The 23,595-nt window shown below is 43.3% G+C and overlaps 1 protein-coding gene across 3 annotated transcripts in view; it reads right to left on the bottom strand.

The window, feature by feature from the left end:
• The window catches only part of sptlc3 (serine palmitoyltransferase, long chain base subunit 3), an 88,885-nt gene extending 80,050 nt beyond the window's left edge, over positions 1–8,835 (bottom strand). Inside the window, exons 1-3 of one of the 3 annotated variants that reach the window (XM_045702284.1) lie at positions 8,717–8,835; positions 8,194–8,306; positions 2,921–3,169 (exon numbers count right to left, since the gene is read on the bottom strand). In XM_045702284.1, coding sequence (XP_045558240.1) covers positions 2,921–3,169; positions 8,194–8,306; positions 8,717–8,723 — 369 coding nt within the window. In that variant the 5' untranslated portion in view covers positions 8,724–8,835. The remainder of the gene's footprint in view (positions 1–2,920; positions 3,170–8,193; positions 8,307–8,716) is intronic. The other 2 variants (XM_045702285.1, XM_045702286.1) reach the window with 2 other exon arrangements.
• Positions 8,836–23,595: the final 14,760 nt, after the last annotated feature.

Here is a 23,595-nt window from a genome sequence, read left to right as displayed (position 1 = left end):
GTTCTGCAGTGCATCTCCTCCTCATGGACTACACCAGATTTGCCAGTTCTTGCTGTGAGATGTTACCCCACTCTTCCACCAAGGCACCTGCAAGTTCCCGGACATTTCTGGGGGGAATGGCCTTAGCCCTCTGATCCAACAGGTCCCAGACGTGCTCAATGGGATTGATATCAGGGCTCTTCGCTGACCATGGCAGAACACTGACATTCCTGTCTTGCAGGAAAACACACACAGAGAACGAGCAGTATGGCTGGTGACATTGTCATGCTGGAGGGTCATGTCAGGATGAGCCTGCAGGAAGGGTACCACATGAGGGAGGAGGATGTCTTCCCTGTAACGCACACCGTTGAGATTTCCTGCAATGACAACAAGCTCAGTCCGATGATGCTGTGACACACCGCCCCAAACCATGACGGACCCTCCACCTCAATCCCGCTCCAGAGTACAGGCCTCGGTGTAACGCTCATTCCTTCGACGATAAACGCAAATCCAACCATCACCCCTGGTGAGACAAAACCGTGACTCGTCAGTGAAGAGCACTTTTTGCCAGTCCTGTCTGGTCCAGCGACGGTGGGTTTGTCTGTCCTATCTCCCTGTAGCGCTGTCTTAGGCATCTCACAGTACGGACATTGCAATTTATTGCCCTGGCCACATCTGCAGTCCTCATGCCTTCTAAGCCTAACCTGGAAGTAGAAGCCTAAGTGTTGTTGTCCATTAGTTTACTCCAATTAGGGGAGGGTTATGGGAAAATGATAAAGGAAAAAAATGTTTTACTTTTTTCTACCCAATTTCATGATATCCAATTGGTAGTTACAGTGTTGTCTTATCGCTGCAACTCCCATACGGACTCGGAAGAGGCGAAGGTCGAGAGCCATGTGTCCTCCGAAACACAACTCAGGCAAACCTCATTGCTTCTTGCCCACTTAACCCGGAAGCCAACCACACCAATGTGTCGGAGGAAACAACGTGCACTTGGCGACCGTGTCAGCGTGCACTGCGCCCGGCCCGCCACAGGAATCACTAGAGCGGGATGGGACAAGAACATCCCTGCCGGCCAAACCCTCCCCTACCCCAGACGACGCTCGGCCAATTGTGCACCGCCCCATGGGTCTCCCAGTCGCGACCGGCTGCGATAGAACCTGGACTCAAACCAGGATCTCTAGTGGCACAGCTAGCACTGCAATGCGGTGTCTTAGCCTCTCTAGGGCCGGCGGGACGAAATCGTCCCACCTACGTAACAGCCAGTGGAATCCTGTGGCGCGTTATTCAAATACCTTAGAAATGCTATTACTTCAATTTCTCAAACATATGACTATTTTACACCATTTTAAAGACAAGACTCTCGTTAATCTAACCACACTGTCCGATTTCAAAAAGGCTTTACAACGAAAGCAAAACATTAGATTATGTCAGCAGAGTACCCAGCCAGAAATAATCACACACCCATTTTTCAAGCTAGCATATAATGTCACAAAAACCCACAAGACAGCTAAATGCAGCAGTAACCTTTGATGATCTTCATCAGATGACACACCTAGGACATTATGTTATACAATACATGCATGTTTTGTTCAATGAAGTTCATATTTATATCAAAAACCAGCTTTTTACATTAGCATGTGACGTTCAGAACTAGCAAACTTCCGGTGAATTTACAAAAAATTTACTAAATTACTCACGATAAACGTTCACAAAAAGCATAACAATTATTTTAAGAATTATAGATACAGAACTCCTCTATGCACTCGATATGTCCGATTTTAAAATAGCTTTTCGGTGAAAGCACATTTTGCAATATTCTCAGTAGATAGCCCGGCATCACAGGGCTAGCTATTTAGACACCCAGCAAGTTTAGCACTCACCAAAGTCAGATTTACTATAACAAAAATGTTATTACCTTTGGTGTTCTTTGTCAGAATGCACTCCCAGGACTTCTACTTCAATAACAAATGTTGGTTTGGTCCCAAATAATCCATTGTTATATCCAAACAGCTGCGTTTTGTTTGTGCGTTCAACACACTATCCAAAAGGGTAAAGAAGGGTGACGAGCACGGCGCATTTCGTGACAAAAAAATTGTAAATATTCCATTACTGTACTTCGAAGCATGTCAACCGCTGTTTAAAATCAATTTTTATGCAATTTTTCTCGTAAAAAAGCGATAATATTCCGACCGGGAATCTGCGTTTAGGTAAAAAGAGGAAAGAAAATAAAGCACGGGGTCGACTCGTGCACGTGCCTAAGCCCATTGTCCTCTGATCGGCCACTTGCCAAAAGCGATAATGTGTTTCAGCCTGGGGCTGCCTCGATATCATTCAGCTTTTCCCCGGGCTCTGAGAGCCTATGGGAGCCGTAGGAAGTGCCACGTTACAGTAAAGATCCTCAGTCTTCAATAAAAAGAGCCAAGATGAACAACAACTTGTCAGACAGGCCACTTCCTGTTCAGAATCTTCTCAGGTTTTTGCCTGCCATATGAGTTCTGTTATACTCACAGACACCATTCAAACAGTTTTAGAAACTTTAGGGTGTTTTCTATCCAAAGCCAATAATTATATGCATATTCTAGTTACTGGGCAGGAGTAGTAACCAGATTAAATCGGGTACGTTTTTTATCCGGCCGTGTCAATACTGCCCCCTACCCCCAACAGGTTAGACCACTGCACCACTCGGGAGGCAGAAGAAGAAAAAAAATTATATATATATATATATATATATATATATATATATATAGTTCCAGTCAAAAGTTTGGACAACCCTACTCATTCAAAGGTTTTTCTTTATTACATGATTCCATATGTGTTATTGCATAGTTTTGATGTCTTCACTATTATTCTACAATGTAGAAAATAGTAAAACTAAAGAAAAACCCTGGTATGAGTAGGTGTGTCCAAACTATTGACTGGTACTGTATATCTCTACTACCTTCTGCTCCTCTCTCTCCCTGGCGATGTGACATTTCTCCAGTCCTACTGCTCTGAGGAAGTCCCTGAAGTATCCAAACAGTGTGACGATGCCGAACCCCAGGTATGTCATCACAGCTACGTACATGGGAGCCTGCTCAAAGGATTCTGGTCTCTCAAACCTCTGCCGACTGGAGGGGGGCCCAGCACTATGTGATTCAGGTCTCTGCCGACTGGAGGGGGGCCCAGCACTATGTGCTGTGCTGTTTTTCTAGAGGAAGAAGAGCAACACCAGTCAGGGTAATTACACACAAACAACAACACCAGTCGGGTAACTACACACAAACAACTACACAAAAACACCAGTCAGGGTAACGACACACAAAACAACACCAGTCAGGGTAACTACACAAACAACAAAAAAATACCCCATGACAAAGCAAAAACAGTTTGTTACATTTTTGCTAATGTATTAAAAATAATAATCAGAATTGATTTATTTACATAAGTATTCAGACCCTTTGCTATGAGACTCTAAATTGAGCTCAGATGCATCCTGTTTCCATTGATCATCCTTGAGATGTTTCTACAACTTGATTGGAGTCCACCTGTGGTAAAATCAATTGATTGGACATCATTTGGAAAGGCACACACCTGTCTATATAAGGTCCCACAGTTGACAGTGCATGCCAGAGCAAAAACCAAGCCATGAGGTTGAAGGAATTGTCCAAAAGATCTCCGAGACAGGATTGTATAGAGGCACAGATCTGGGGAAGGATACCAAAAAATGTCTGCATAATTAAAGGTCCCCAAGAACACAGTGACCTCCATCATTCTTAAAATGGAAGACGTTTGGAACCACCAAGACTCTTCCTAGTGCTGGCCACCTGGCCAAACTGAGCATTCAGGGGAGAAGGGCCTTGGTCAGGGAAGTGACCAAGAACCCGATGGTCACTCTGACAGAGCTCTAGAGTTCCTCTGTGGAGATGGGAGAAACTTCCAGAAGGGCAACCATCTCTGCAGCACTCCACCAATCAGGCCTTTAACCTCTCTCGGGTATGTGGGACGAAATCGTCCCACCTAGTCAACAGCCAGTGGAATCGAGTGGCGCGATATTCAAAAACCTTAAAAATGCTATAACTTCAATTTCTCAAACATATGACTATTTTACACCATTTTAAAGACAAGACTCTCGTTAATCTAACCACATTGTCCGATTTCAAAAAGGCTTTACAACGAAAGCAAAACATTAGATTATGTCAGGAGAGTACCCAGCCAGAAATAATCACACACCCATTTTTCAAGCTAGCATATAATGTCACAAAAACCAAAACCACAGCTAAATGCAGCACTAACCTTTGATGATCTTCATCAGATGACACTCCTAGGACATTATGTTATACAATACATGCATGTTATGTTCAATCAAGTTCATATTTATATCAAAAAACAGCTTTTTACATTAGCATGTGACGTTCAGAACTAACAAACATACCGAAAACTTCCGGTGAATTGACTAAATTACTCACGATAAACGTTCACAAAAAACATAACAATTATTTTAAGAAATACAGAACTCCTTTATGCAATCGCGGTGTCAGATTTTAAAATAGCTTTTCGGCAAAAGCACATTTTGCAATATTCTGAGTAGATAGCTCGCCATCACGGGCTAGCTAATTTGACACCCACCAAGTTTGGCACTCACCAAACTCAGATTTATTATAAGAAAAATTGGATTACCTTTGCTGTTCTTCGTCAGAATGCACTCCCAGGACTTCTACTTCAACCACAAATGTTGTTTTGGTTCAAAATAATCCATAGTTATGTTCAAATATCCTCTGTTTTGTCCGTGCGTTCAGGTTCCTATCCGAAGGGTGACGCGCGGACGCATGTCGTGACAAAAAAATTCAAAATATTCCATTACCGTACTTCGAAGCATGTCAAACGCTGTTTAAAATCAATTTTTATGCGATTTCTCGTAAAATAGCGATAATATTCCGACCGGGAGACGTTGTATTCGTTCAAAGACTGAAATAAGAAAATGGTGTCTTCACGTGCACGCGCGCACCCGTGTCATTGTTCTCAGATCGACCACTTTCCAAATGCGCTACTGTTTTTCAGCCAGGGACTGCAGTCATCATTCCCCGTTCTGGCGCCTTCTGAGAGCCTATGGGAGCCTTAGAAAATGTCACGTTACAGCAGAGATCCTCTGTTTTCGATAAAGAGGCTATAGAAGGCCAAGAAATGGTCAGAGAGGGCACTTCCTGTATAGAATCTTCTAAGGTTTTGGCCTGCCATATGAGTTCTGTTATACTCACAGACACCATTCAAACAGTTTTAGAAACTTTAGGGTGTTTTCTATCCAAATCAAACAATTATATGCATATTCTAGTTTCTGGGCAGGAGTAATAACCAGATTAAATCAGGTACGTTTTTTATCCGGACATGAAAATACTGCCCCCTACCCAAGAGAGGTTAAAGTAGAGTGGCCAGATGGAAGCCACTCCTCAGTAAAAGGCACACGACAGCCTGCTCGGAGTGACAAAAGGCACCTAAAGGACTCTCAGACCATTGAACTCTTTGGCCTGAATGCCAAGTGTCACATCTGGAAGAAACCAGGCAACGCGCATCACCTGGCCAATACCATCTCTACGGTGAAGCATGGTGGTGGCAGTGCTGTGGCGATGTTTTTCAGTGGCAAGGACTGGGAGACCATTCAGGATCGATGGAAAGATGAACAGACCAAAGTACAGAGAGATCCTTGATGAAAACCTGCTCCAGAGCAGACCTCAGACTGGGGTGAAGATTCACCTTCCAGCAGGACAACGACCCTAAGCACACAGCCAAGACAATGCAGGAGTGGCTTCAGGACAAGTCTCTGAATGTCCTTTAGTGGCCCAGCCAGAGCCCAGACTTGATCCCGATCGAACATCCCTGGAGAGACATGTGCAGCGACGCTCCCCATCCAACCTGACAGAGCTTGAGAGATCTGCACAGAAGAATGGAAGAAACTCCCCAAATACAGGTGTGCCAAGCTTGTAGCGTCATACCCAGGAAGACTCAAGGCTGTAATCTCTGCCAAAGGTGCTTCAAAGAACTGGGTAAAGTGTCTGAATACTTAAGTAAATGTGATAGTTGTTTTTTAAATTAATAATAAATTAGCAAAATGTCTAAACCTGTTTTTTGCTGTCATTTTGGGGTATTGTGTGTAGATGGATCAACAACAACAACAACAAAAAATCAAAATTTTGGAATAAGGCTGTAACGTAACAAAATGTGGAATAAGTCAAGGGGTCGGAATATTTTCCGAATGCTCTGTACGTCAGTGTTCAGTGTGGAATTGTTAATCAATTTTGAAAATTCCAAAGAACAGGCAGAATAAACCAAATTTAACGTCTGTATATCCAAAAGAAAACAGATTTTGGTTTGTAACCCTGAAAAAAAAAAAAAGACTTTCATCTCGCCAGATTGAGCCCTGTTTCAAATGTTCTCTCTTGGAGAGTAACTGTTCCAGGCAAAGGATGCGCATCACTTCACCCTGGCAACTTTTTTAATTTGGAAATTATGTTATTATGTTTATATTACATCATTTTATTTATTGTGTGCAAAGCTGTCATCAAGGCAAAGGGTGGCTACTTTGAAGAATCTAAAATATATTTTGATTTGTTTAACATTTTTTTGGTTACTACATGATTCCATATGTGTTATTTAATAGTGTTGATGTCTCAACTATTATTCTACAATGTAGAAAACAGTAAAAATAAAGAAAAACCCTTGAATGAGTAGGTGTTCTAGACTTTTGACTGGTAGTGTAGGTGTGTCTTGACTGTGATAAGGGCCAAATGAACCAAACAAGGCTGTCATTGCACAGCCATAGGCTTCTACATCAAAAGCACCACTGCTGAGGTTACTGCTTTTATAAATATTGTGTTCCATGATATAATATAACCAGTTGATATTAGAGTTTCAATAAATTCATCTTAAATGGCACTTGCTTTTTAATTGCCATATATATATATATATATATATATGGGGCAATTTAGAAAGTGGATTTATCTGTGATGGTTATGATAATTTGACATTGTTGCGATCTTTTGGCATGTAGATATTTTTTTTTTCTCCCACTTGCGCCTTTTGTGTTAAAAAAATATCATGAAAACAAATGACTCAAGTAACCATTAGTACTTGAACGGTCAAAAAAAATCCCTAGTTCAGACTGTAGTCACTTTCTGACATGGCTACTCTATTGTCATGGTTATAGGGTGTGTGGGCTCACTACAGTGGAGTAGGCTGGTAGGTGGTGGGGCTCACTACAGTGGAGTAGGCTGGTAGGTGGTGGGGCTCACTACAGTGGAGTAGGCTGGTAGGTGGTGGGGCTCACTACAGTGGAGTAGGCTGGTAGGTGGTGGGGCTCACTACAGTGGAGTAGGCTGGTAGGTGGTGGGGCTCACTACAGTGGAGTAGACTGGTAGGTGGTGGTACTCACTCAGGAGTTGTGTTTAGAGCAAACTAAGGTAACAATATCTGCCACGGAAGTCTCCCAGTTACTTTTTTTTTAAATGTTCAAAATCAGTTGTAAGAAGACGTTTAAAGCCTCAAAAAGGATGATAACTTTAAAGACGAGTCATTTTTGGGGGGGCCGACCACAACAGTCACCTAGTGTGCTGTTTTAGTTAGCTAGCACATTCACTCATCTGTTTCTAAACAATTAACAAGAGAGCTAGTTAGCTACCACACGTTCTTGTCAAACTGCCAACAGTAACTAGCTAGGTAGGAAACGACAAGATATGCCAAATAACAATCCCCCCCCCAAAAAAACAAAATGTGAGTGCAAATAAATCAGATTTATCCGTTCGGATACAAGATGCATGACCAGGAATACGATTTATAGATTTCAAACCACCTATAAAATATGTTTGAAATGTGTCTTGATTCCATGTGCTTCTTGGCTAGTCCGACTGTGGGGGAAAGATGTGGGCCATAATGGAGCTAACTAGCTGTACCTGCCTGCATCTATCTGTACCTGCCTGCATCAACAAGTGCGATCCTGAGATACCAGGCAGCGCTACGCTTCATGTAGTCAGTGTCCACATATAACAAGTGACAGCCACTAACTCGGCAACAGAGACTACATTATTACACCAAGCATACCGTTGATATTATTGTTTTTTTCCTAGCTATTTTTGTTTGTTTTTATTTTGTTTTACAGAGAATAAAAGTTAGTCTGCTCAAGATGTCGCACATAGCATTGGAATACGCCCCATTGATATCTTACTCGTCAATACTTCTACATACCTGTGCCTTATTGTGGTATCCATTTTTCTTACAATTCGCGTTTTTTAAGTTATTCCCGTTCAGTTGTATCTTGAGGTTTTCGTTGGGCACAGGGGCTGTAGTTCGAGCCATATCTAGTCAGGAGAAGATGTGGTATATACACTGAGTGAATAAGTAGGAAGTGTTTTTTCACCCCCCAGCAGCGGTAAATGAGTGTCAGCCCAGGTATGAAACCGGTTTACCTTACTTGGGTCATTACGACAAAAAGGTGATTTATAATCAGCACTACAGGTAGCTCTGGTCCATGACGTTACGTGTGGGTTGATAGCACTGCGTCAACAAGCCGGACGTAACAGCCCGGACCAGAGCTATGTGACACCTACATGTCGCTTTGGAAACCTAACCCACGCACAAGCCTCTTGTTATTGGGTACACAAAACTACGAAATCTCATCTCCACGCTGTGAAATAGATCATGAAGAAGCAGCTGGTTAAAAAAATGCTTAGACTTCTGAATCTGAAATCCAATTGGAAGAAAAATGTACCTTCCATTTTCCTAAACTCTTGATAGGCTGTTTATCCGTAGAAATATAATGTCGTTTGTAAATATGTGTTGTCACCAGACCTAAGGCTGCTCACAGAATTCAACAGTAGTTTGGACTTAAAGTAAAGCACGAGGTCAAATGTATCTGTTATCATTACTCTGGTTTCAGGGCGCTACCTTTTCACTTCTCTATTATAGTGTAAAATAAAGAAGGGTGCATCCGAAATAGCACCCTATATAGTGCACAACTTTGAAACAGAGCTCTATGGTCCCTGGTCAAAAGTAGTGCACTATATAGGGAATAGGGTGGCATTTGGGACATAACCGTTGGGTGTGATAGTGTGTGTTAGGTTACTCATTTACACAAATACAGGAAGCAATGAAAAAAATACTTTTGTAGTGACTGCTTCAAACCAAATGAGAAAAGAGACATGATAGTTTGAAATGACAGACAATGTTTCTGTACTGTTTTATTACAGCCAAGTTACTGTATAAGTGTTAAGGGTTGGTTACACATCACAACCGTATAAGCCTGTAGGCTATGGATATTGGAAATAGAAAGCGCACAACACAGCAGTAGACCACAGGTACTTTGAAAAGAGTACAACAACTACCTTGCACAATGTCTTAAGGCTGTATGCAAGAGCCATTGAGAGCACTGTTAGAGGTGTGGTCTGTAGTAATATTGAACTGGTTTTGACCTGGCTAGGTGACTATCTCTGCACTGGGCTTTTCTATTAGATTATTCTCTGGTGTAGTAAATAGGTATCTGTCTGCTTCTCTGAAAACTTAAACCGCATACTCTCCTTGAGGCAATACTGCAGACAAAGAGACAGAGAGATAGAGGCACCGAGAGAGAGAGTGAAAGAAAGAGAAAGGAGAGAGAGAGCCACACAGAGAGAGAAAGGAGAGAGAGAAAGGAGAGGCACAGATAGAGAGAGAGAGAAAGGAGAGGCACAGAGAGAGAGAGAGAAAGAGAGAGAGAGATGTGTTTGAGTGACCATGCCTAGCTCACACGGTTTCTCTGTCAAATTGCCTTGAGTTGTTGTTAGTCTACTGGGTGGCCGTCCCTCCACCCTGGTCTCTATTCCTATACTGTCTCAGAATGGCCTTCCCTCCACCCTGGTCTCTATTCCTATACTGTCTCAGAATGGCCTTCCCTCCACCCTGGTCTCTATTCCTATACTGTCTCAGAATGGCCTTCCCTCCACCCTGGTCTCTATTCCTATACTGTCTCAGAATGGCCTTCCCTCCACCCTGGTCTCTATTCCTATACTGTCTCAGAATGGCCTTCCCTCCACCCTGGTCTCTATTCCTATACTGTCTCAGAATGGCCTTCCCTCCACCCTGGTCTCTATTCCTATACTGTCTCAGAATGGCCTTCCCTCCACCCTTGTCTCCTAGATAGAGCTATGTAATCTGAAAACAATATGTTGTGTTTCTCTCTCTCTTTCTCTGTGTGTGTGTGTGTGTGTTTATAACTAAGATGTTATTGAGGATTAGTATGTGTAACAACATGCATTGTTTAACACTGCATTGTGTGTGTGTGTGCGTGTGCATGTGCGCATGCGTGTGTGTGTGTTGTTTCAGCTTTCAGTCTGATCAATGTGATCTTAATGGGATTCTGTGGTACTTAATGGGATTCTGTGGTACTTAATGGGATTCTCTGGTACTTAATGGGATTCTCTGGTATTTAATGGGATTCTCTGGAACATAATGAGATTCTCTGGTACTTAATGGGATTCTCTGGAACTTAATTGGATTCTCTGGTACTTAATGGGATTCTCTAGTACTTAATGGGATTCTCTGGAACTTAATGGGATTCTCTGGAACTTAATGGGATTCTCTGGTACTTAATGGGATTCTCTGGAACTTAATGGGATTCTCTGGAACTTAATGGGATTCTCATGTACTTAATGGGATTCTCTGGAACTTAATGGGATTCTCTGGTACTTAATGGGATTCTTTGGTACTTAATGGGATTCTCTGGAACTTAATGGGATTCTCTGGAACTTAATGGGATTCTTTGGTACTTAATGGGATTCTCTGGAACTTAATGGGATGATTCTGTGGTACTTAATGGGATTCAAATTGCAAACAAAGGTTTCTGTACCAAATAAATTAAGTTCTGCTTGTCTGATGTATCAAATACTTATGTCATGCAATAAAATGCAAATTAATTACTTAAAAATCATACAATGTGATTTTCTGGATTTTTGTTTTAGATTCTGTCTCTCACAGTTGAAGTGTACCTATGATAAAAATTACAGGCCTTGTCGTGGAAAATTGTCTTAAGAACATAACACTCTTACAAGAACTTGTGAATTCAATATAGACTTTAATACAGAGTAGCAAAGCCGAGCCCTTCCATGGAAGGACCCTACCACACACGCAACAGAGCCGAGCCCCTCCATGAAAAAGACTAAATTCTCATATTACAGAGTCCTTTTTTTATATGATTCTGTCTTTGCATAACGTATAGAGTCCCCTCCCTCTATATGAAAATGGCTTCCCTTGACCGTTCTTTACCATTATCTCTCTGTCACGTACTGACCGGTATAGAGGATTATTTGTATTATTTGGTCAGGGCGTGGCAGAGGTACGTTTGTTTTGTATGGTGTTTTGTTTTGTGTATAGCTTAGAGGGGTGTGTTATTTATGTGTTCCGGGGTTTTGTGGTGTATGTTTTAGTATGAGTAGGTTCTAGGTTAAGTTTTCTATGTGCAGATTTGGGTGCTGGACTCTCAATTGGAGGCAGGTGTTTCTAGTTGCCTCTGATTGGGAGTCCTATAAGTAGGTGTGTGTTTTGTCACTTGTGGGTAGTTGTATGTTAGCACTGCTTTTGTTTAGTCTGCTACACTGTTCCTGTTGTGAGTTTTGTTTATTGTTTTTTCCTCATGGTCACATTTAAAATATATGATGATGAGCACACAATCCGCTGCATATTGGTCCACTTTGTCCGACAGCGATTTCAACATATCTTCTGACGAAGACGTTTGTGACACTCTCCATATCAGTTGTTGCTTGTTAACGCCCACATCTGACAGCTGTATAGATTATAATGCTAGCAGGGCCTCCTCATGTGGTACAAAAATAATGCATGCAGTGTATGCTCATACTTTCCTCTGTACTTCTTCTTCTTGTCTGGCTATCTTGAGTATTTGGGACCCTTTCTGCATAACTCAAGTCTTGTTGTCAGGTCGCTATGCCTCCCACCGTGGCCTGTTGCTCTATCAGAACCGGATGTCTTCTTCTCCTCCTATAGCCAAAATATTAATGTTCTTTCCCCTTCAGCACATCTGCTTATCTCCCACAGCCTCTACATGCTTTGTAAGTAGGAAAACCTGCAAATTCGGCAGTGTATCAAATACTTGTTCTCCCCACTGTATGCTGCTCTATCTCTCCTTCTAGATAAATATATATACTGCTCTATCTCTCCTTGATAAATATATATGCTTATTCACTCATACTGTATCTCCCTCTACCTCCCACCATTCTACAAATACGAGATAGTGCTTGTCTCTTTGATTTGTCTCTAGAGTTCTTTAATCTTTATTTAAATTGCAAAGCTCAGAGTGTATTTGATGGGTGTATGTGCATGTATGTGTGTGTGTGTATGTGCATGATCTCACATCACTTCTCCTCTCTTCACTTCACACTGATGAAGGTTTGTGTTGCCTAATAACCCAGTACCTTTCACATGGCATGAGAGAAGGGGGATGGAGGGTGAGAGGGAAGAAGAGAGAGAGAGGAGGGATGGAGGTTGAGAGGGAAGAAGAGAGAGCAGGGGGATGGTAAGAAGAAGTGGAGAGAGAGAGAGACAGAGAAAGAGAGCCTGAGAGAACACAGAGTGAGAAAGGGGGAGGGAGGAAGAGAGGTAGAGAAGGAAAGGCTGACAGATGCTATTGAGATGCAAGTGATAAGAGAAAATAAGTATGAAGAGAGGAGGATAGCAAAGGTGACTGTCTGTTTACAGATGAACAGGAGGCTGCCATTGTGCAAATGGTAGTTGCAAAAATAATGCCATTAAGACAGTGGGAAATCCAACAACAGTTTATTGGAAACCCTGCCATCTTCCATAACATCAGAGTGATCTTATCAACCACAGCCCACTTCCTTAAGAAACACCATCTCCGGATGAATCAAATTTACAGAGTCCCATTTGAAAGGAATTCCCAAAGAGTGAAGGATAAACGTTACGGAATATGTGCAAGTAAACAATGTAGTAGTATTACTCTCTTGAAACATTAGAGACTCATTGATGTTGCCAGTGAACTTTACGATACAGAAATTACAGTATTTACTGTCATTTCAGAAAATGATGATGTTGGATGAAAGTCCCGTCCCCCAGGAACTCATATTCATAGATGAGGCTGGATTCAATTTAGGGGAAGACGAGGAGGAGAGGAAGGAACATCATTGGTCAACGTTCCATCATTGAGGTACATGGCCAGCGCAGGGGGAAATGTCACCATATGAGCAACTGTGCCACAATGGGGTCCTCCACCGCCATGCCGTCCTTGGACCATATAACACTGCCCATCTCCTTCATTTCCTGAACACCTTACATGACAGTCTTTCTCAGCCAGAGCAGAGAGGGCCAGGTGATCCTGAGGAGCAAATGTATGTTGTAATTTGGGACGTGTTTCCATCGGGCTGCTCAGGTCCGCAACTGGTTCCATCATCATCCCAGGTTTACAGTTCTCTATCTCCCACCATATTCCTCCTTTCTCAACCCCACTGAGGAGTTGTTTTCAGCATGGCGGTTGAAGGTGTTTGATCGCAAACCCCATGAACGTATGACCCTTCTCCAGGCTGTGGAGGAGGCCTGTGGTGACGTTCCAGCAGAGTCCTGTCAGGGGTGGATGCGTCATGCCAGAAGATATTTCCCCCTGCTGTCTGACCAAGGAGAATATCACCTGTGATGTTGATGAAAATCTGTGGCCGAAACAACAGACATGACTGATTTAGTTTTCACAAGATGTAGTATTTATTTCTTGAATTATGATTTAGATTTGACAGTTTCTATATCTATTCTGTACAATTGATCGAACATACAGTACAAATAGGACTATTTTTCTTCCTTTGCATATGCAAAATATATTTACTGTATGTTTGCATTTTTACTGTAATGGGTGTTTTACTGTATGCTGTTTGACATGTATTGAGTCATGTTGAAATATAAAGCAAACATTTTGACATTTTGTTTTCCTTTCTTGTTTGAGTAAACACAAACAACATACGGTTTAACAACAACATCTTAGTCTTTACACTCATAGGTTCAGTAGTGTTTTGAAGATGTCACATTAGTGCGATTTCGGTTGTCAGTAAGTTAGATTCATTTGATATGTGTGTGTGTGTGTCTCATTTGTTTACAGAGTTTCATTTTGAACATTATTTTGATTGCTGTGTTTCATTTTGACAGATATCTGTAAGGTTTGGGGAAATTGGCTAACTGGTTTTCTGTTTTTGAGTTTTTGAGCACCTGAGATGTAGTTTCATCAAACGTGTGTTAACAATTGGGGGAAGAACTGTAATACCTAAATGGTGCTGGTGAAATCAGCAGATGTCATGTGCATTTTGCTATGAAAAGCTATTGCAATTTTCCCTCATTGTTAACGTTAGCTTTCTATATTTAGCATTTCTATACAAACCTATTGAGGATGTTACGCTTGTGTGGCTACATGCATCACTACAACTAACCCCAGTTCTTTCAACTAGTTAGCTAACGACCATTAGAAGCTGTTTACAGAAACAAGCCCAACTCTACAGGGAAATGCCTCTTGAACAATCCTCTTCACAGATTCTCTTATGCTGTTCAGTACTGTGTGTGTGTGTTTGTGTTTTGAAGTGTGGCCTTCTTCTTATCCCAGTCCTTTTCATTCTGACTCTAATGGAATGTCTTCCATGTGATGTCTTAATGATAGATGACTTCATTTCTTATAAAGGTTGTTACTTGTATTCCCCCCCCCCCCGCTGTATCTTCTTTTGAGGAAAGAGAGGGAGCCTTTATGTACATTTCAATATTGTACGTGTTCCAAAATGGCCCCCATTTTCCCCAAATACAGTACATTTTAGATTTAGCAGATGTTCTTATCCACAGCGACTTACAGGAGCAATTATAGGGTTAAGTGCCTTGCTCACCTAGTCAGCTCAGGGATTCGAACCAGCGACCTTTCGGTTACTGGCCCAACGCTCTTCACTGCTAATCTACTAGTACTGTACAGTAGAGTAGCGTACAGTAAAGCACACTAGGGTACAGTATAGTGTACTGTATTGTACTGTACTGAACATATCTACTGTACTGTACTGAACATATCTACTTTACTGTAGTTTTTGCAGAAAACACAGATATCATCAATATCAACACATTTGGACAACATAAAATTACATGGATATATCTTATGTAGAATCTTAAAGTGCACTTCCTTAAATGTGTTTGGTATACAATATTTGTAAGGCATCAACCAAGCTTTTTTTTTGTCAGAAATAAACATGTTCCAGAAACAAATGTCTCTAGGCGTAAGTTGGTTCCGTGAACGGAAAACTTGTCTTATGTATTTGTTACAACAAGATTTCTCAAGTAAGCCCACGCCTTCCAAGCTGAGTTCTGGATAAGCTCTGTGATCATCACCAAAGCTAAGATGAGTTTTCATTAGTGTAGTTAGACCACTGGGAACGGCTTTGATCACAGAAATAAACTCTTTGAAAGGTGTTGGAAAATGTTATAAATTGTTCATATGAAAGAATTTTACCCCTGTTGTCGAAAACATAAAAGTCAAAATTCCTCTCATGCCAGCTAGGGTAGAGCAATGACTTATTCCTTGCAGTTATGTTTGAAATATTCCACAAAAGAGCTTTATGTGGGAAACAATTGTGCAGGAAACTTATTTTCATTAAAGCTGGTTGGTGAAAGTAGCCAATTTAGCTCGGCAATCTTTCAGGAATTCTGGGTTTTCATTGGGCAAATCTGACCATAATTCTACCCTCCTGAATCCTGCTTACAAGCAAAAACTAAAGCAGGAAGTACCAGTGACTCGCTCAATACGAAAGTGGTCAGATGACGCGGACGCTAAACCACAGGACTGTTTTGCTAGCACAGAATGGAATATTTTCCGGGATTCATCCAATGGCATTGAGGAGTATACCACCTCAGTCATCAGCTTCATCAATAAGTGCATCGACAACATCGTCCCCACAGTGACCGTACGTACATATACCAACCAGAAGCCATGGATTACAAGCAACATCCACACTGAGCTAAAGGCTAGAGCTGCCACTTTCAAGGAGTGGGACTCTAATCCGGACGCTATGCCCTCAGACGAACCATCAAACAGGCAAAGCATCAATACAGGACAAAGATTGAATCCTACTACAGCGTTTCTGACACTCGTCCGATGTGGCAAGGTTTGCAAACTATTACGTATTACAAAGGGAAACCAGACACAAGCTGCCCAGTGACGCGAGCCTACCAGACAAGCTAAATGCCTTTTATGCTCGCTTTGAGGCAAGCAACACTGAAGCATGCATGAGAGCACCAGCTGTTCCGGACGAATGTGTGATCACGCTCTCCATGGCCAATGTGAGCAAGACCTTTAAACAGGTCAACATTCACAAATCCGCGGGGCCAGACGGATTACCAAGACGTGTACTCAAAGCATGTGCGGACCAACTGTCAAGTGTTTTCACTGACATTTTCAACCTCTCCCTGTCTGAGTCTGTAATACCTACATTTCAAACAGACCACCATAGTCCCTGTGCCAAAGAAAGCGAAGGTAACCTGCCTAAATGATTACCGCCCAGTTGCACTCACGTTGGTATTCATGAAGTGCTTTGAAAGGCTGGTGACGGCTCACATCAACACCATCATCCCGGAAACCCTAGACCCACTCCAATTCGCATGCCGCCCCAACAGATCCATAGATGACGCAATCTCAATCGCATTCCACACTGCCCTTTCCCACCTGGACAAAATGAACACCTATGTGAGAATGCTATTCATTGACTACAGCTCAGTGTTAAACACTATAGTGACCACAAAGCTCATCACTATGCTAAGGACCCTGGGACTAAACACCTCCCTCTGCAACTGGATCCCGGACTTCATGACGGGCCTCCCCAGGTGGTAAGGGTAGGTAACAACACATCTGCCACGCATCTCCCCTCCTGTGCTCCCTGTTCACCAATGACTGCTTTGCCCAGCACGACTCCAACACCATCATTAAGTTTGCTGACGACACAACAGTGGTAGGCCTAATCACCGACAACAATGAAACAGCCTATAGGGAGGAGGTCAGAGACCTGGCAGGACAACAACCTCTCCCTCAATGGGAGCAAGACAAAGGAGCTGATCGTGGACTATAGGAAAAGGAGGGCCGGACATCGACGGGACTGTAGTTGAGCGACTGTAGTCGAGTTTCAAGTTCCTTGGTGTCCACATCACCAACAAACCCTCATGGTCCAAACACACCAAGACAGTTGTGGAGAGGGCATGACAAAATCTTTTCTCCCTCAGGAGACTGAAAAGATTTGGCATGGGTCCCCAGATCCTCAAAAAGTTCAACAGCTGCACCACTGAGAGCATTCTGACCGGTTGCATCACCGCCTGGTAATATAACTTCTCGGCATCTGACCGTATGGCGGCACAGAAGGTAGTGCGTACAGCCCAGTACATCACTGGGGCCAAGCTTCCTGCTATCCAGGACCTATATACAAGGCGGTGTCAGATGAAGGCCCAAACAGTGGTCAAAGACTCCACTCACCCAAGTCATAGTCTGTTTTCTCTGCTACCGCAAGGCAAGTGGAACCGGAGTGCCACATCTAGGTCCAAAAAGCTCCTTAACAGCTTCTACCCCCAAGTAATAAGACTGATGAACAATTAATCAATTGGCCACCCGGACTATTTAAATTGACACCGCCCCCTTTGTTTTTACACTGCTGCTACTTGCTGTTTATTATCTATGCATAGTCACTTTACCCCTACCTACATGTATAAAGTACTTAAACTAACCTGTACCCTGCACCGGTACCCCCTGTATATAGACTCGTTATTGTTAGTTTCTTGAGTTACTATTGATATAATTTTTGTACTTTTGTTTTTTTAGTAAATATTTTCTTTACTCTATTTCTTATACTGCATTGTTGGTTAATAGCTTGTAAGTAAGCATTTCACGGTAAGGTCTACACATGTTGTATTCGGCGCATGTGACAAATACAATTCGATTTTATTCGAAAATTAGATTTGAAATGTAATTACATTTTAGTAAAAATTGAAGACCTCCCAACTTATTAAACACATTGTTTGGAATGAAATATCAAATTGATTCTGTATTGACCAAACATCTTTTCAACCAATTGATCTTGAAGGTGTTATTTACCTCAACAACATCCAATACTTTCAGCCCTGCTTCAGATCTTTTGTTTGAGAGGACTGACATTTTTAGTTTGTGAGTCAAGAAAGGTCTTGTTGATCTCTTTACAGGTAGAGGGATTTACAAATAAAGATAATGAGGGTACACAAAGTGAGACCCTGTTTGCTGATGAGGAATCAAGTGCAGGAAGCAGCGATGCAGGGTATTGGCTTTAATAGGCACAAATGGCTGAAACGACAAGCCAACCCAAAACAGCGCTCAGAGTGCACAACAAAACAAAGTGCCCCAAACACAAGGGACAAAACACAGCTTGCGCAAAACACACGCACAACTGAAATGTACAACAACAGTGTGTCACCACGCACAGCATACAATGAAACAATCCCGCACAAAGAGCAGGCGGGCCTACTGGCTCATAAAGCCCGCTAATCAGCCCAACTCAGAACAGGTGCACCTAATAATGAAAAGGGGGTTATTCATCCAAAATGTTCACCGAAACCAAAAGGTTTAACAGACCGAAAGAGAGAATCATATTCAACTGTATCAAAGGCTTTACAGAAGTCCAAAAATAAAACATCATCTGAGTCAATTGCATGGTTTGAATGGTTTGATTCCAAAATTTCAGGTCACTTTCACACAAATTAGTTTCCTGAAGATGGACAAAATCTATGTTACTGCGTTTACAATATAAAAATAAGGCTTTCGTTTTTGTAAGATCTCTCAAACCCCTAGCATTCAGGCTAACGATATTGAGTGAGTTGAAAACAAACTCCTGCATTAAAAAAGAAAGAGACATAGACTAGACAACAGATGTATTAATGTGAACAACAAAACAAACAGTAAACCTTGAAAGGGTTTGTCGTGGACATTTTTACACAGGGACACCCGAAGTCAATCTTAAATGAATGATTCTTTATTATCAGCACGCTGGAGAGGTTTCAGCCCAATGCACCATGCACAACCCATGCACAACCCATGCACAACCCAATGCACAACCCAATGCACCATGTATACATGTCGCTCAGGAGCTCTACCAGGGCAGTCCCGTTTGTTCTCTAATATAAACAGACAAGTTATATTTGCATGATTTAGCTTATTCATTATCCATAATTCATGTGAACAATACAATACTGGTTCAAGCATGTAACGAGGCTTCTTCTCTCCAAGCTGAGACCTTGAAACTGAGATATCGTTCTCAAAACATGGGTCTGGGCGTCCTGTCAAATTGGAAATACTACAGTGAGCGGATTTCTCCCAGGCACGTTCAGTCAGTCACTTGCATGAAATTGGTTATTAGAAAAGAACAAACATCAACATTTACAGCACAGGTTACTCTGACGGAAAACTACTCTCAGCTGAGGTAGCGGTGCCTAACAGTATAACAAATCCCCTTTTTTTCTTTTTTTGGGGTTGGCAAGTGTTCATAAATTATAGTTTGAATGGTAAATTTATTTGTGGCAGTACAGTAAATGTACTCTTGGCAGTACTCACAGTTCAAGTGTGGTTCATGTCAACAGAGTTAACCAGTAATCTTTCTTCCTTCAATGAACACGTGCGGGCCCTTGAACCCAGGCTTCTTTCCCTCTTGTCATGTCTTCTGTATAAGCGGCCACAGTTTCTACCTCATGCTTTCAAAAATGGACACAAACCCATGAATTATACATTGCTATGGCTGTACTCCTGGCATTCTGTGCTGTTAGGGGTCATAATGCAGACGGGAGTGGCTGAGGAGAGAGAATATTTATTTAAACTGTTACCCCCTGGGGGGTCAATAAATCACATCATTTCTTCGTCAGGCCTGGGTGACCTCATTTTAATACCCCACATCACATTAATAAATTATTAAAAACAAGATGTGTGTCTCAAAGGGCAACCTATTCCCTATATAGTGGACTACTGTTGACCAGGGTCTATAGGGTAGTGGACTACTGTTGACCAGGGTCTATAGGGTAGTGGACTACTGTTGACCAGGGTCTATAGGGTAGTGGACTACTGTTGACCAGGGGTCTATAGGGTAGTGCACTACTGTTGACCAGGGCCCATAGGGTAGTGCACCACTGTTGACCAGGGCCCATAGGGTAGTGGACGACTGTAGACCAAGGTCTATAGGGTAGTGGACTACTGTAGACCAGGGTCTATAGGGTAGTGGACTACTGTAGACCAGGGTCTATAGGGTAGTGGACTACTGTAGACCAGGGTCTATAGGGTAGTGGACTACTGTAGACCAGGGTCCATAGGGTAGTGGACTACTGTAGACCAGGGTCTATAGGGTAGTGGACTACTGTAGACCAGGGTTTATAGGGTAGTGGACTACTGTAGACCAGAGCCTATAGGGTAGTGGACTACTGTAGACCAGGGTCCATAGGGTAGTGGACAACTGTAGACCAGGGTCTATAAGGTAGTGGACTACTGTTGACCAGGGTCTATAGGGTAGTGGACTACTGCTGACCAGGGTCTATAGGATAGTGGACTACTGTTGACCAGGGTGTATAGGGTAGTAGACTACTGTAGACCAGGGTAGTGGACTACTGTAGACCAGGGTCTATAGGGTAATGGACTACTGTTGACCAGGGTCTATAGGGTAGTGGACTACTGTTGACCAGGGTCCATAGGGTAGTGGACTACTGTTGACCAGGGCCCATAGGGTAGTGGAGTACTGTAGACCAGGGTCTATAGGGTAGTGGACTACTGTAGACCAGGGTCCATAGGGTAGTGGACTACTGTAGACCAGGGTCTATAGGGTAGTGGACTACTGTTGACCAGGGTCTATAGGGTAGTGGACTACTGTAGACCAGGTAGAGATATGGTAGTGGACTACTGTAGACCAGGGTCTATAGGGTAGTGGACTACTGTAGACCAGGGTAGTGGACTACTGTTGACCAGGGTAGTGGACTACTGTAGACCAGGGTCTATAGGGTATTGGACTACTGTCGACCAGGGTAGTAGACTACTGTAGACCAGGGTCTATAGGGTAGTGGACTACTGTAGACCAGGGTCTATAGGGTATTGGACTACCGTTGACCAGGGTAGTGGACTACTGTTGACCAGGGTCTATAGGGTATTGGACTACTGTAGACCAGGGTAGTGGACTACTGTTGACCAGGGTCCATAGGGTAGTGGACTGCTGTAGACCAGGGTCTATAGGGTAGTGGACTACTGTTGACCAGGGTTTATAGGGTAGTGGACTACTGTTGACCAGGGTCTATAGGGTAGTGGACTACTGTTGACCAGGGTCTATAGGGTAGTGGACTACTGTAGACCAGGGTCTATAGGATAGTGGACTACTGTAGACCAGGGTCCATAGGGTTGTGGACTACTGTTGACCAGGGTCTATAGGGTAGTGGACTACTGTTGACCAGGGTCTATAGGGTAGTGGACTACTGTTGACCAGGGTCTATAGGGTAGTGGACTACTGTTGACCAGGGGTCTATAGGGTAGTGCACTACTGTTGACCAGGGCCCATAGGTTAGTGCACCACTGTTGACCAGGGCCCATAGGGTAGTGGACGACTGTAGACCAAGGTCTATAGGGTAGTGGACTACTGTAGACCAGGGTCTATAGGGTAGTGGACTACTGTAGACCAGGGTCCATAGGGTAGTGGACTACTGTAGATCAGGGTCTATAGGTTAGTGGACTACTGTAGACCAGGGTTTATAGGGTAGTGGACTACTGTAGACCAGAGCCTATAGGGTAGTGGACTACTGTAGACCAGGGTCCATAGGGTAGTGGACAACTGTAGACCAGGGTCTATAGGGTAGTGGACTACTGTTGACCAGGGTCTATAGGGTAGTGGACTACTGCTAACCAGTGTCTATAGGATAGGGGACTACTGTTGACCAGGGTGTATAGGGTAGTAGACTACTGTAGACCAGGGTAGTGGACTACTGTAGACCAGGGTCTATAGGGTAATGGACTACTGTTGACCAGGGTCTATAGGGTAGTGGACTACTGTTGACCATGGTCCATAGGGTAGTGGACTACTGTTGACCAGGGCCCATAGGGTAGTGGACTACTGTAGACCAGGGTCTATAGGGTAGTGGACTTCTGTAGACCAGGGTCCATAGGGTAGTGGACTACTGTAGACCAGGGTCTATAGGGTAGTGGACTACTGTTGACCAGGGTCTATAGGGTAGTGGACTACTGTAGACCAGGTAGAGATATGGTAGTGGACTACTGTAGACCAGGGTCTATAGGGTAGTGGACTACTGTTGACCAGGGTCTATAGGGTAGTGGTCTACTGTTGACCAGGGTCTATAGGGTAGTGGACTACTGTAGACCAGGGTTTATAGGGTAGTGGACTACTGTTGACCAGGGTCCATAGGGTAGTGGACTACTGTTGACCAGGGTCTATAGGGTAGTGGACTACTGTAGACCAGGTAGAGATATGGTAGTGGACTACTGTAGACCAGGGTTTATAGGGTAGTGGACTACTGTTGACCAGGGTCTATAGGGTAGTGGACTACTGTTGACCAGGGTCTATAGGGTAGTGGACTACTGTAGACCAGGCTCTATAGGGTAGTGGACTACTGTTGACCAGGGTCTATAGGGTAGTGGACTACTGTAGACCAGGGTAGTGGACTACTGTTGACCAGGGTAGTGGAGTACTGTTGACCAGGGTAGTGGACTACTGTAGACCAGGGTCTATAGGGTATTGGACTACTGTCGACCAGGGTAGTAGACTACTGTAGACCAGGGTCTATAGGGTAGTGGACTACTGTAGACCAGGGTCTATAGGGTATTGGACTACCGTTGACCAGGGTAGTGGACTACTGTTGACCAGGGTCTATAGGGTATTGGACTACTGTAGACCAGGGTAGTGGACTACTGTTCACCAGGGTCCATAGGGTAGTGGACTACTGTTGACCAGGGTCTATAGGGTAGTGGACTGCTGTAGACCAGGGTCTATAGGGTAGTGGACTACTCTTGACCAGGTTTTATAGGGTAGTGGACTACTGTTGACCAGGGTCTATAGGGTAGTGGACTACTGTTGACCAGGGTCTATAGGGTAGTGGACTACTGTAGACCAGGGTCTATTGGGTAGTGGACTACTGTAGACCAGGGTCTATAGGATAGTGGACTACAGTAGACCAGGGTCCATAGGGTAGTGGACTACTGTTGACCAGGGTCTATAGGGTAGTGGACTACTGTTGACCAGGGTCTGTAGGGTAGTGGACTACTGTTGACCAGGGTAGTGGACTACTGTTGACCAGGGTCTATAGGGTAGTGGACTACTGTAGACCAGGGTCTATAGGGTAGTGGACTACTGTTGACCAGGGTCTATAGGGTAGTGGACTACTGTAGACCAGGGTCTATAGGGTAGTGGACTACTGTTGACCAGGGTCTATAGGGTAGTGGACTACTGTAGACCAGGTAGAGATATGGTAGTGGACTACTGTAGACCAGGGTCTATAGGGTAGTGGACTACTGTTGACCAGGGTCTATAGGGTAGTGGACTACTGTAGACCAGGGTAGTGGACTACTGTTGACCAGGGTAGTGGACTACTGTAGAC

Source organism: Salmo salar, chromosome ssa19, assembly GCF_905237065.1.
Source record: "Salmo salar chromosome ssa19, Ssal_v3.1, whole genome shotgun sequence".
In the NCBI taxonomy this organism is placed as follows: Eukaryota; Metazoa; Chordata; class Actinopteri; order Salmoniformes; family Salmonidae; genus Salmo; species Salmo salar.
This window is presented reverse-complemented; position numbering and strand designations above follow the sequence as displayed.